Here is a 13089-nt window from a genome sequence, read left to right on the forward strand (position 1 = left end):
TAAAACAGTTGAGTACACAATTTTATTATTATATTATAAAAATGAATTAAATTATGTAATAAAAATTAATACTTTATTTAGCAAGGATGCTTTAAATTGATCAATAGTGATGATTAAGAGATGATTAAGATATTTATGATGTTACAAAAGATTTCTATTTTGATAAATTCTGTTCTTCTGAACTTTCAATTTATCAAAGAAACCTGAAAAAATTACTCAGCTGTTCAACATAATAATAATAATAAATATTTCAAGCAGCAAATCAGAATATTAGAATGAATTCTGAAGGATCATGCGACTGGAGTAAAGATTCTAAAATTTCAGCTTTGAAATCACAGGAATAAATTACAATTTGAAAATATATTCAGATAGAAAACAGTTATTTTAAACAGTAAAAATATTTCAGAATTTTAGTGTTTTTGCTGTACTTTGGATCAAACAGATGCAGGCTTGGTGAGCAGAAAATACTTTTTTAAAAACACAAAAAATCAATAAATCATTAAAGTTCAAAAACTTTTGACTGGTAGTGTAGTTCTGTGATATATTCAGGATCACATCAGGAAAGTTTGAATTCCATGGCAAGCTTCTCTGTTACAAGGTTGAATAAAATGATAAGATTTTGCCATATAATTTCCTAATACCCCTCTGTTATGTGTAGTCTAAAATCATTCTGATTTGATTTCCGAATGTACTAGCATTTATGAGAAGTATCTAAAAGTTTTCCCTTGAAGTACAGTAAGTTCTCCTCACACTATAATTAAACCTTATTGTGAAAACCTTTTGCTCTTTTCCATGCAATAAAAAGATAAAAATGTGCTGATTTGCATGCAGAGATTATCTACCTGTCAACATTCCTGAGCAAAGTTATGAGAATCACACCCTACATTGTTACTGTTTAATCACAAATGGGATTTGCTTTTTTTAAGTGTCAAACTTAAACACACCTAACGTTCAGTGATAATCTCTGTAGCATTGTGTGATCACTTGCTTTTTAAATTGTGTGAATAACAAGAGTCTACCTTGCTCCTGTGTTTGGCTTTACATGTGTCTGATTTCACTACACTAGTTAATGGCTCAAAATTGGTCAAACAAGGAAGGACATGCAAGTTTGTGCAATAAGGCAAGATTGCTTCATAGGAGAAACATGAGTTAGTGTCACACGTGCAAATTCTTCAATCATAAACTGCATTTTAAAACTTCTAAATGAATTTCGCTAAACATTTTGTGGATGTATAGTTATTTACTTTTGATATTGTTATTAACTACTTTTTTACTATAGATATTTTTGTTTCAGGCTTCTTACTCTGTTTTTTGTTTATTACTCTTGTATACTGTATTTTTGTTCTTTCATTAAAAAAAAAATCAATGTTTATGTACTTTATCAAATGAAATCTACATTAGCATCATACTAGTCCTCACGTCAATATATCAAGAAGAAAATCAGCTAACCACTCAGACCACATCCTTTATCGCAATGACTAAAGTGGTGCTAAAACACATAAGATGAACTTTATGGCATAGAAACATATTGTGACAGAGCAGCCATTTGCAACATAAGCTCACACAGTTGTAACTGCTCACAAACAGGTTATTGCAGCAGTTGACATACTGGGCACACTGTGAGAGATTTGAGGCCCCAAATGCCATCCATCCATATATTCAGTGATGTATTCTGCCATCTAGTGTCTCGTTAGAAAATTGCAACAAAAAGCAAACCAATCATCTGACAACTCCATACAGAAAAATGCATTCATGTCAGTGTAAGACATTTGTAAACACACAATAAGTTATAAACAGAACTAGATGGAATCTGTGGACAAATTAGATTTGCTTTATGTGCTTTTGTTGGTATGTGAAAGTGTAATCACTTTTCAGAATTGTCTCTCTGTCTCACAATTCTGACTTTGTAACACAATTCCAATTTATTAAGATATAAACTTGCAATTCAGAGAACATAGTCCTTTTCCCCTTCAGAACTGGACTTTATAACTCACAATTGGAAGCGTATATCTCAGTTTTGAGAGGAAAAATTCAAAACTGTGAAAAGAAATTAAATTGCAAGATATATAATTGGAACTGCGACAAAAAAAAAAAAAAATCTGAAAAGTTTTTCACACAAATCTGACTCTTTTCTCACAATTGCACATTTATATGGTGCTATTCTGATTTTATAACTCACAACTGTGAGTTTATATCTTACAGTTCTGAGAAAAAGTCAGAATTACAAGGAAAAAAGCCAGAAATGCAATTTTTATTCTCACAATTCTTTTTCTCGCAGTTGCATTTATATGCAGCTATTCAGATTTTATAACTCACAATTTCAAGTTTGTCTCAGTTCTGAGAAAAAGTAGAATTGTGTTATCTCATCTAACAATTCTGACTTTTTTCTCTTGCAATTTCATGTTTATATCCCGCTATTCTGACTTCATAACTCAGAAAAATTCATAAATGCGAGAAAAAAGTCAGAATTGTCAGAATTTTTATCTCACAATTCTAAATTTTGCGTTTAAATGCTGCTATTCTGATTTTATAACTGGCAATTGTGACTTTATATCTCACTGTTCTGAGAAAAAGTCAGAATTGCAAGGAAAAAAAAGTCAGAATCGCAAGTTATCATCTCACAATTCTGACTTTTTCTTGCAGTTGCATTCATATGCAGCCATTCAGATTTTATAACTTACAATTTCGAGTTTATATCTCAGTTCTGAGAAAAAGTCAGAATTGTGAATTCTCGTCTAACAGTTCTGACTTTTTTTTCTTGCAATTTCGTATTTATATCTCACTATTCTGACTTTATAACTCAAAATCTTCTCTGAGAGAAATTTCGGAATTGTGAGAAAAAAGTCAGAATTGCAAGTTATCTCACAATTCTAACTTTTGTGTTTATATGCTGCTATTCTGATTTTATAACTGGCAATTGCAAGTTTATATCTCACAGTTCTAAGAAAAAGTCAGAATTGCAAGGAAAAAAGTCAGAAGTCCAAGTCACAATTCTGACATTTTTTTCCTTGCAATTGCATTTATATGACGCTATTCTGTATTTTTAACTGGCAATTGCGAGTTTATATCTCAGTTCTAAAAGAAAAAGACAGAATTGTGAGGAAGAAAAGTCAGAATTACAAGTTTTTATCTCACAATTCTGAATTTTTTCCTCGAGTTTATATGCTGCTATACTGATTTTATAACTGGCAATTGCGAATTTATATCTCATAGTTCTGAAAAAAAAGTCAGAATTGCGAGAAAAAAAGTCAGAATTGAGTTTTTAATCTCACAATTCTTTTTTTCCCCTCAGTTTCGTGTTTATGCCCCGCTATTCTGACTTTACAATTTGCAATTGCATGTTTATATCTCACAGTTCTGAGAGAAAAATTCAGAATAGTGAGAGAAAAAAAAAGTCAGAACTGTGACTTTATTGAGTTTATATCTCAAAACTTGGAGAAAAAATTCAGAATTTTGAGATGAAAACTCACAATTTCCTTTTTTTTTTTTTTTTTTTTAATTCCGTGGCGGAAGCAGGCTTCCATAGCTAAAATTAGTGCATGGGATTTATCTACCTTTTTCTTTAACATGAAAGTGAGCTTATGGGTGAGACTTCTGGTTCATTAGCCACTATAGGATAGTGCAGTAAACGGTAAAACCGTTTGCACTACAAACTAGTGTGTTCATAAGTAAGATAATACATTAAAATAATGGTAAGACATACCAATTTGCAATATCAAGCAGCAAAAGGAGCTGTTTTGTATAGCTAAAGATACCTGGATGTGGGTGAGACCGGAACCCATAAAATTCACTCAAGAAGTAATTAGGCTTTAACTGATGGTTGGAGGTCTTTAATTCATTCATTATGCCAATGTGTATTAGTTTTGCTCTTTCTACAGTTGGTGCGTTGTTATAGTCATACACAAAATGCCATCAATATTTCCTTAAGTGCGTAGTTACAGGGTCCAGTAATTAATATCAATAATAGTCAGGGTTTTTTGCCTTGTGTTATTGCTATTGTCCTTTTAATAACACTTTTTATGTGTCGGCTGGTTGCCCAACCACACATGACATCATTTGAGTGTAACTTGAGTTGAATGTTTCATAAAACTAGTTAACGAATGCAAATTTTCTCATTAGTAAAGCAGAGTCCGATTCACTGCATAGAACAGGAAGCCTGTTTGGTCCTCTGTTCAACTCTTCCTTTACTGCAGACACACTGCAGTTCATGTGAGGCCAAGATGGCATCAAACAGTCTTAATTGGTGCTTTTCATGCCAAGCTTGGTTCCAGATATGTGGGAACGCATCAATAACTTCTAATCACCACTGAATATCAGAATTTAGTATATGAGAGTTTGGCTGCGTGTGGTTCTTGTACTGAGTGTGGAGGCACTGCTGCGCATGTGGGGAGTCGTGCCCGTCCAGCCAGTCCTGGTAGAGGCGCTGGACCTCTGAGTTGGTTGCAGGCAGTCGGACAGGCAGGCTGCTATAGTGCTCTTCCATTTGCTGGACCAAAGGGCGGTCCGGACGACCTCCCTCTCCTTCAGCTTGTCCTCGCCCACTTAAACAGCCTGGAAGTCAAGAGATGGAGAGATTAGGAAAGTAACTGTACTTTTATTATCAGAGACAGAACATTTATCAATGTACAAATGAAGAGTTTATTTGCCAAAACAGATAACTGTTTTTTTTTTTTTTTTTTAATTTGCAAAAATTATGTTTTTTTATGTTGTTTTTATTGTTTTTTATTGTGTTAGTTAGCTGTAGGGGTTTTTTTTTTGTATTTTTTTTTTTATAACCCAGCTACAATTTGATTAAGATTTATTGGAACGCACAATAAAAAAAAAAAACATGATTTTTTGAGTTATCTGTTTCTTCAAATGAACTTTTCAAATAATTAATACTACTAATATTTTTAAAAAATATTAACTTCTCATTACAAATGCATTATAAATTTATTATCACAAGTGATTTTATTAATATATCTTACATTTCATGATGGGTTGTACACAATATGCTACTCAAAGCAATATATAGCCACTAAAACAACAGTGCAAAACAAGAAAAAATATCTTCGTGCAACTATTTCCAGGTTTTCCATGCAAACCCTTGAATAATGTTCATTGCTTGTTTACAAAAAATACATTTTATAATATATTCACACTTAAAAGTTATTGTGAATTGAAATTTACAATATGACATTTACTGTTATTTATTTATTTATTTTTGGATCAAGCAAACATCAAGCCTTGGTAAGGATAAGAGTAAAACAGACTTAAAAAAAATAATAATAATAAAAAATAAATAAATCCAATCCAATCCATTCAGAGCATTTACATAATTTTCTGGGACTCACAATATAAAAATACCCTGATATTCTCAAATTTTCAATGATCATGCAAACCCTATAATAATATGTGCATTTATAAAATGTTTATTTTATGCATTTATAAAATGGCAGCACCTATTAAGTTTTGGTAAAAACCAAAATAAACTTAATTTAATATTTGTGATATTGTTATTGAATTGCATACCTCCAGGGCAAGAAAGCACCTCTACTAGCTGGTAGGGCACTTTTCCTTTCCTCATTCTGTGCACTAAAGTCTGAATATTCCGGAAGCCATAAACTGCAGCAAACTGCAGGAGAGTCTCTCCATCACGCTCTAGCGCCACCTCCTGAAAATCTCGATTCCTATCAGGAATAAGACCGGTGTTTATAAATAATAAGGATTATTAGTCAGCAGTGACTACATATTCATAACTTATAAATAATACGGATTATCAAACAATGGCTGGTCTGTTTCTCACCTGAGTGTCTTGTACACAATCTCTTGGACGTCTAGGCCAAACAGCTCTTTGGCTGCATGTTTGAAAATATGCTCCAGGAAGCCTTCGGATCCTCGACCTTCATGCCTGGTCATACCTGGGTCACTGGTCTCACCAATTCTAAAACAAACACACACTTCAGGGTTATTATCCAGCCTCAGTACCCTTGCGTGCCTCTTACTTTCAACAGTTTTCCAAGACTGTCTTTGCTTTAATAGGATAAATGTAAAAACCCATGGAATTGTTTATTCTAACCCCAACAGTGCTAATTAAACTTACACATAATCCAAAGGAGTAGAGTCCACTTCCTCTACAGTAACTCTGCTTTGTTCCATCAAGTGGAGAATCTCTCCTAAACAAAAACAGTCATTTAGTGTCACTTCAAGAGTACAAAGATCACAAAACACCTTCCGTTGAAACCTGTGTAACCTGTTTCTATAGAGTAACCCACAATAGGCCTTGTGGGTCATTTCCAAGAAGGAAATATTATATTAGGAGGAATATATCTAATTTATTTGGTCTAAAATGGTTGCTGGTTAATAATTGATTTGAACAGGTAAAATGAGAAGTAGCCCAGTATCTCGTCACAGTCATACTTGACGTAAGCACACAGTCGACATCTCTGGTCTCTAGGATGCTGTTGTAGAATTCCTCTCTCACAGCTTCAAGCTTCTTATCAAAGCAGGGAGCCACCACCACATGGAAAATCTGATCTGGGGTCAGCTTCTACATGGACAACACAGATTCAGTGCTTCATTCAGTTACTACTAATAAAAAAAAAAAAAAAAAAAAAAAATTAAGTTTCAGAGCAAAGCAAAACTAGCAAAACAGGTCTTCCAGTGAGCCCTGGACAGGGGTACACCACTCACCTGTTGTCTGGCGAAAAAGTCTTTGACCAAAGAGCCCATAATCTGTTGAGGTGATCTAGCACTGCAGATGTGTGGTGTGACCAGGCTACCAAGAACACGCTCTGCATAGCGAATCCATCCTGCGCAAAAACACACAATAATTCATTTAATCTTCATACACTACCAGTCAAAAGTTTTTGAACAGTAAGATTTTTTTTTTGTTTTTTTAAAAAAGTCTTTTCTGCATGTATTTGATCCAAAATATGGCCAAAAAACCCGTAATATTGTGAAATATATTTACTATGTAAAATAATTGTTTTCAATTTGAATATTTTTTAAAATGTAATTTATTGCTGTGATCAAAGCTACATTTTCAGTATCATTACTCCAGTCTTCAGTGTCACATGATCTTTCAGAAATTATTCAAACATGCTGATTTGCTGTTTAAGAAACATTTTAATTATTATTATTATTATTATTATTATTATTATTATTATTATCATCATCATCAATATTTACAACAGTTTAGTTCATTTCTTTCAGGATTCTTTGATAAATAGAACGATCCAATGATCAGCATTAATCTAAAAAATAAAAAATAAAAAACTTTTGTAACACTATACACTATATCATTCAAAATCTTTTTTTTTATAAATTAGAAATTAATATTTTTATTTTAGCAAGAATTCTTTAAAATGATGATAAAGACATCTTTTGAACTTTCTATTCATCAGAGAAACCTGAAAAAAAATTCTACTCAGCTGTTCTCAACATAACAATAATAATAATAATAATAATAATAATAATAATAAATGTTCTTTGAGCAGCAAATCAGAATATTAGAATGACTTCTGAATGGTCATGTGACTGGAGTAATGATGCTAATTAAAAAATATCATTTGTAGTTAAGATATATTACAATTTTTTGATAAAACAAAATGAGAGGGAACATCATTCAGAGCTGTGAAAAGGTGAGCTATAGTATGAGATTTAACTACATTCGACCAAAACACATTATCTGACAATAACTCAATAGCTATACACTAATCAAATCACACACAAAAATACTGAATATACTGCATGCTAATTTCATTATACATATAGCAAAATGCTGCATGACAGCCCTGGTTTGTTTCATGGGAACTGTCACTGAACTAAACATCCTGCAAGTCACACTGGATAAACACATTAGTTTAGTGGGTTAATAATCATCCTTGAAAATGAAATAATAGGCACTGAGAGTGAGGAGGGAAGTTATGAAAAGTGCAGGAAGGGTGTGTGAGGCAGCTTACACTCATCTATCTCACAGCCGCAGAATGCTATGGCTATCTAACACAGTCACACCCATTCACACACAACCCACATTTACACACTGTACCACATTTGGCTCTTATCTACATTTAGACAAAATGTTTGAGGAACACATAAAGGCTTGAGGTTCACACAAAGGTGCTAATTTGTGTTGCAAGACAGATGTCAGTTGAAATCTGCAGACTTTTTGCATTCAGTGCTGAAAGCATAATCAAATGAGCTAATGTAGATTTCATAAATGAACATGCAATGTGGTGAAAATCTAAAGAGATTCTGTATGGACCTACTTGTGTATTGCCATTTTGATACCTTTATAGAAGTACAAGTGCTTTCTGGTGGAATGGGACCTTGCAATGTGTTTTAGAGATATAAATAAGCTTCACGATGGTCTTACCTGGACATGAGGATGTGAACATTGGCATAGCATTAGAATCATGATGTTTACGGCGGTAACGCTGGACAAATTCTCTCTGGCTTTCCAAAATGCTAAAACTTGCAGCTACTGTAGTGTCAAAGACATAATGAACCCCTGAGGAGACAGATGAAAGAGGCCTTTAAAACAGCAAGAAAGAACTCACTAACCCTGGTGCATGGTAATCACTGTCAAATAAACTATTAAAAACATTCCTGTTAAGTGAAATGAATGTAAAATAAATAAAAATGTAAACATTAGATGGAAAAACTTAAACTAAAGCAATGCAATGGTAAAATTTTTAGCTGTAAAGAAGCAAAGTAAAAACAAAATGGAAAAAAATATATAGTATATAAAGTATATATATATATATACACACACACACACACACACATATGTATAGTATATATAGTATATATAAATATATAATAAATCCTTATTTTTTTGGTGCAAATACATTAAAGTACCTTGACATTATCACTAAAGACCAGCAATAATAATTTTCATTTTGATTACATAATAATGGCAATATATACATGTGAAAGTCAGACATGCCCCTTTGCCAGCTGTGATGCCTGGTTACTGGTTTAAACTTGGCCCAGGTTTTTAAAAGATTTTTGGGTCAGCACACCTTAATAGCTTCAACAAATGATTGCCAATTAAGTTTAGAATACAATGAATTTAGGCCCAGATTATGCAGAGCTGTAATAGCTGCTAATGGTGGATATTTTGATGAATCGAATCTTTAAGTTTCTATGTATAAACTGTAATAAAATGTAATAAAATATGTTTTTGTAGTTTGCGTTGTCCCTTATCAGTGCAAAATTACCACAAATTAAAAAGGACTCATGCCAATATTGTCCAAAACCTCACTTTTCTAGGGCGTTTCCAAACTTTTGGAGGGCAGTGTGTGTGTATATATATATATATATATATATAGTCTACTATTATATAAAAGATACTGAAATAACACTGATGTGTACAAATATTTAGCTTAGTCAGATTGCATGTGGCAAATGTTTACTACAGTATGTGAATATTTTAATTAAGGCAGTTGGCATAGTGACAGTGACTTCAAGGCAAATGTGGTGTCCAGACGTACCCACACTCTTTAGGAAGCCACAGAGTTTTTTTGCAGCCGCTGGAACGTCCAGCTGAAATTTAATAGCAAAAAATGGAAGCGACTGGGGACAAACAGACACCACGAGAATTTTGTGCTTCGACGTGTCACATTTCTGCCAAAGACACAAAAACAACATGAGATACATCCACACAGACCATCTTTTCAAACTCTGACATTGTTCAAGCTCACACTACCTTATTGAGGGCAAGCACATGGTTGATCTCGTCCAGATTCTGCTGAGAGATTCTCTGGCTTTCGTCCTCCGATATGCAACCGTCACAGGACAGACATGCGCTCAACAACACCTGCTGAACTGAGGTAGACTCTTTCACCTGAGAAAAAGCATACATCAGATTTAACATCCACACGTCCAAAACAAACCGATGTTTGTTCATTCATCCTCCCCCAATCCAAACAACAGATGCAAACCACAGCTTATCAGATCAGTGCAACTCAGTGAGTGTGTCTGACACATATTATACATGAAAAAAAATGAGAAATACCTCTCCAGTGGCAACACCTTTCTCTTGCAGTGAGTTTATACCTTCATCACTTTGCTTCTTGTTGCACTAAAAGGTGAAATTGAGGGAAAAAACAAACATTAGTGACATTGGTAAGGCATGAAAACAGCATCTGATTCAAACAGAAACCAAAATAAGTGAATATTATTGCATTTAGGTATATATATCAGTATCAAATGAATGTACTACCTGTTTAGTGCAGTTCTCACACTTTTCCTTTTTCCGTCCAATACTGACTTCAGACATTGTAAAAGGAGCTCCTGAAATGTTCAATGCCATAAATTATTCACTGTGAAAAGCTGTGCAGCTTTCTGTATTTATAGAGCATTCTCATGTGTTATATGACACCAAAAACACATAGCTAGCCTAAAGAAAGGGGAGTTAGAATTAAAATACAGTTTCAAAATGCCCTCAAAACATTTACTCAATCACCAGTTTAAGAGAAATGCGATAATTTTAGGTTCCCATGATGTGCTCTATTCAGTTTCACCTGATTGCTGTTTTGAGGATCTCTCATGCCTTTGTACATAATCACAGGTTAAGCTATTGGATTGCATTCATTTTCTTAGCATGTGATAGGGTAGTAAACATCATCAAAAGCTCTGAGGACTTCGATTTCGTTAGATAACCCGTGACTTATACTTAACCACCTGTCCTATAACCTAACGCTACCGACTGTCTGAGTACTAAAATAAAGCGTAAACTACAACAAAACAAAAATATAGGCCACCCAACTCACATAAAAATCACATGAAGCCCTTATTGTTCAGGGGGAAACCCAGGAGACGAAACAGTAGTAGGTCTTTACAGCAGGAACTTCTCCTAATGACACTTGAAAGCGCGAGTTGCTCATCAGAAAACAGCGTACTGCGGTCATACAACTCTGATCTTCATCCAGTCATCCGTTTCACAACTCTGAGTAATCCGAATGGGACGCATTGGCGGTAGAAGGATCTCGGCTTGTCTTGACTCCAGTGCATCCGACTCCATTGTCCTTTAGCGGTGTCCGATTCTTGAATGAACCGTCCTTTTGAGTCGGATCTTTTTAGTGAATCAGTTGAACCGTTGAGATGTTCTCGAGTCACTGACTCAGTGAACCAAGAACGTTCACTTTCCTAAGGATCGAACAACCGAACATTCTTTTTCGAACTTATCTGATTTACGCCGTGAAGCCGTTATTGATCAAAGTATTATTTTAATATTGTTTAATGTAAGTTACACAACCAGTCAAAAGTTTTTGAACAGTAACATATTTAATATTTAATAGAAGTCTCTTCTGCTCACCAAGCCTGTATTTATTTGATCTATAATACAGCAAAAGCAGTAACATTTTGAAATATATTTACTATTTAAAATAACTGCTTTCTATTTAATATATTTTAAAATGTCATTGTGATCAAAGCTGAATTTTCAGCAGTGTCACATGATATCATGGAATCATTCTAATATGCTGATTTGCTGTTCAACAAACATTTTTTAGACTTATTATTATCAATATTTAAAACAGCTGAGTACATTTTTTTCCAGGATGCTTTAATTAATAGAAAGATCCAAAAATCAGCATTTATCTGAAATTAAAAGCTTTGTAAGATTATACACTATAGTGACTATATCATTCAAAAGCTTGGAGTCAGTATTTATTTCATTATTTTATTTATTTTGGGAAATAAATTATAGAAATTAATACTTTTATTTAGCAAGGATGCTTTAAATTGATCAAAAGTGATTATAGACATGTATAATGTTACAAAAGATTTTTATTTCAGATAAATGCTGTTCTTCTGAACATCTATTCATCAAAGAAACCTGAAAAAAATTCTACACAACTGTTTTCAACATAATAATAATAATAATAATAATAATAATAATAACAATAAATGTTTTTAAGCAGCAAATCAGAATATTAGAATGATTTCTGAAGGATCATGTGACTGGGGTAATGATGCTAAAAATCAACTTTGAAATCACAGGAATAGATTATATTAAATAGAAAACAGTTATTTTAAATAGTAAAAATATTTCAGAATTGTACTGTTTTTGCTGTGCTTAAGCAAAAAGCAGGCTTGGTGAACAGAAGAAAAATCTTACTGTTCAAAAACTTTTTACTGGTAGTGTAAGTGCAAATTATATGTTCTAAATGTGACCCCGGACCACAAAACCAGTCTTAAGTCGCTGGGGTATATTTGTAGCAATAGCCAAAAATACGTTGTATGGGTCAAAATTATAGATTTTTCTTTTATGGCAAAAATCATTAGGAAATTAAGTAAAGATCATGTTCCATTAAGTTATTTTGTAAAATTCCTACTGTAAATGTATGAAAACTTAATTTTTGATTAGTAATATACATTGTTACGAACTTTATTTGAAGAACTTTAAAGGTGATTTTCTCAATATTTTGATTTTTTTGCACCCTCAGATTTTTAAATAGTTGTATCTCGGCCAAATATTGTCATATCCTAACAAACTATATATCAGTAAAAAGCTTATTTATTCAGCTTTCAATTTTGAAAAAATGACCCTTATGACTGATTTTGTGATCCAGGGTCACAAATGTCTTTGTTTTTACGGGTCGAATCAAAAAAAAAAAAAAAAAAAAAAAAAGAGCTGGGACATAATAAATTTACAGTATCCCTTCCCAATGAACACAACTTGTGCTTACTACAGCACCAGAATGTCAGGGACTACGTGTGGCATGAAACGTCATGACGTAAAGGAACCTCTGAACTGTTCGTTTGAAGCGGTTCATTGAATAAATGTTTGAAAGAACCGATTCGCGAGAATCACTCCTTTCCTGTATGGACACGCATGCGTGAATCAGCAACTCTGGTATACATTCCCCAAAGACCGGTCAAACAACGGTTGACTTGCTGTAAAGAATCATTTTGGTCTTATATACGAATATTTTGGGCTAGTTATGCAGTATACGACTTTGTAATAAGGACTTTACCAAAATCACTAAAACTGGATTCATTATTTTCAGCCAACTTAACCGCAGCCTTCAGATAATCATAAAAGTTTGTTTTTCATGCACATGTTTCAGATTATTTACGAGCCACGAGTAAAGCTCTCTT

The 13089-nt window shown here is 33.3% G+C and overlaps 1 protein-coding gene across 1 annotated transcript; it reads right to left on the minus strand.

Moving 5' to 3' along the window:
• Positions 1–3814: 3814 nt before the first annotated feature.
• Positions 3815–11041, minus strand: narf (nuclear prelamin A recognition factor). The gene is made up of 12 exons (XM_051124948.1): positions 10758–11041; positions 10208–10278; positions 10001–10066; positions 9692–9829; positions 9477–9609; positions 8357–8491; positions 6673–6791; positions 6400–6529; positions 6083–6155; positions 5786–5923; positions 5512–5669; positions 3815–4551 (listed from the first exon to the last, which is right to left on the minus strand). Exons 2-12 carry the CDS (start codon positions 10262–10264, stop codon positions 4301–4303), a joined length of 1398 nt encoding a protein of 465 aa, XP_050980905.1. The 5' UTR covers positions 10265–10278; positions 10758–11041; the 3' UTR covers positions 3815–4300.
• Between the last annotated feature and the right edge of the window lie 2048 nt (positions 11042–13089).

This window comes from Labeo rohita, chromosome 12, assembly GCF_022985175.1.
Source record: "Labeo rohita strain BAU-BD-2019 chromosome 12, IGBB_LRoh.1.0, whole genome shotgun sequence".
Taxonomy (NCBI): Eukaryota; Metazoa; Chordata; class Actinopteri; order Cypriniformes; family Cyprinidae; genus Labeo; species Labeo rohita.

Coding starts and splice junctions, on each gene's coding strand:
- narf (XM_051124948.1), bottom strand. CDS start 10,264: ATGTCTGAAGTCAGTATTGGACGGAAAAAGGAAAAGTGTGAGAACTGC. Junction 8,492..9,476: donor TGGCTTCCTAAAGAGTGTGG/GTACGTCTGGAC, acceptor CTGTCTCCTCAG/GGGTTCATTATGTCTTTGAC. Junction 6,792..8,356: donor GTTCACATCCTCATGTCCAG/GTAAGACCATCG, acceptor GTTTTTGCGCAG/GATGGATTCGCTATGCAGAG.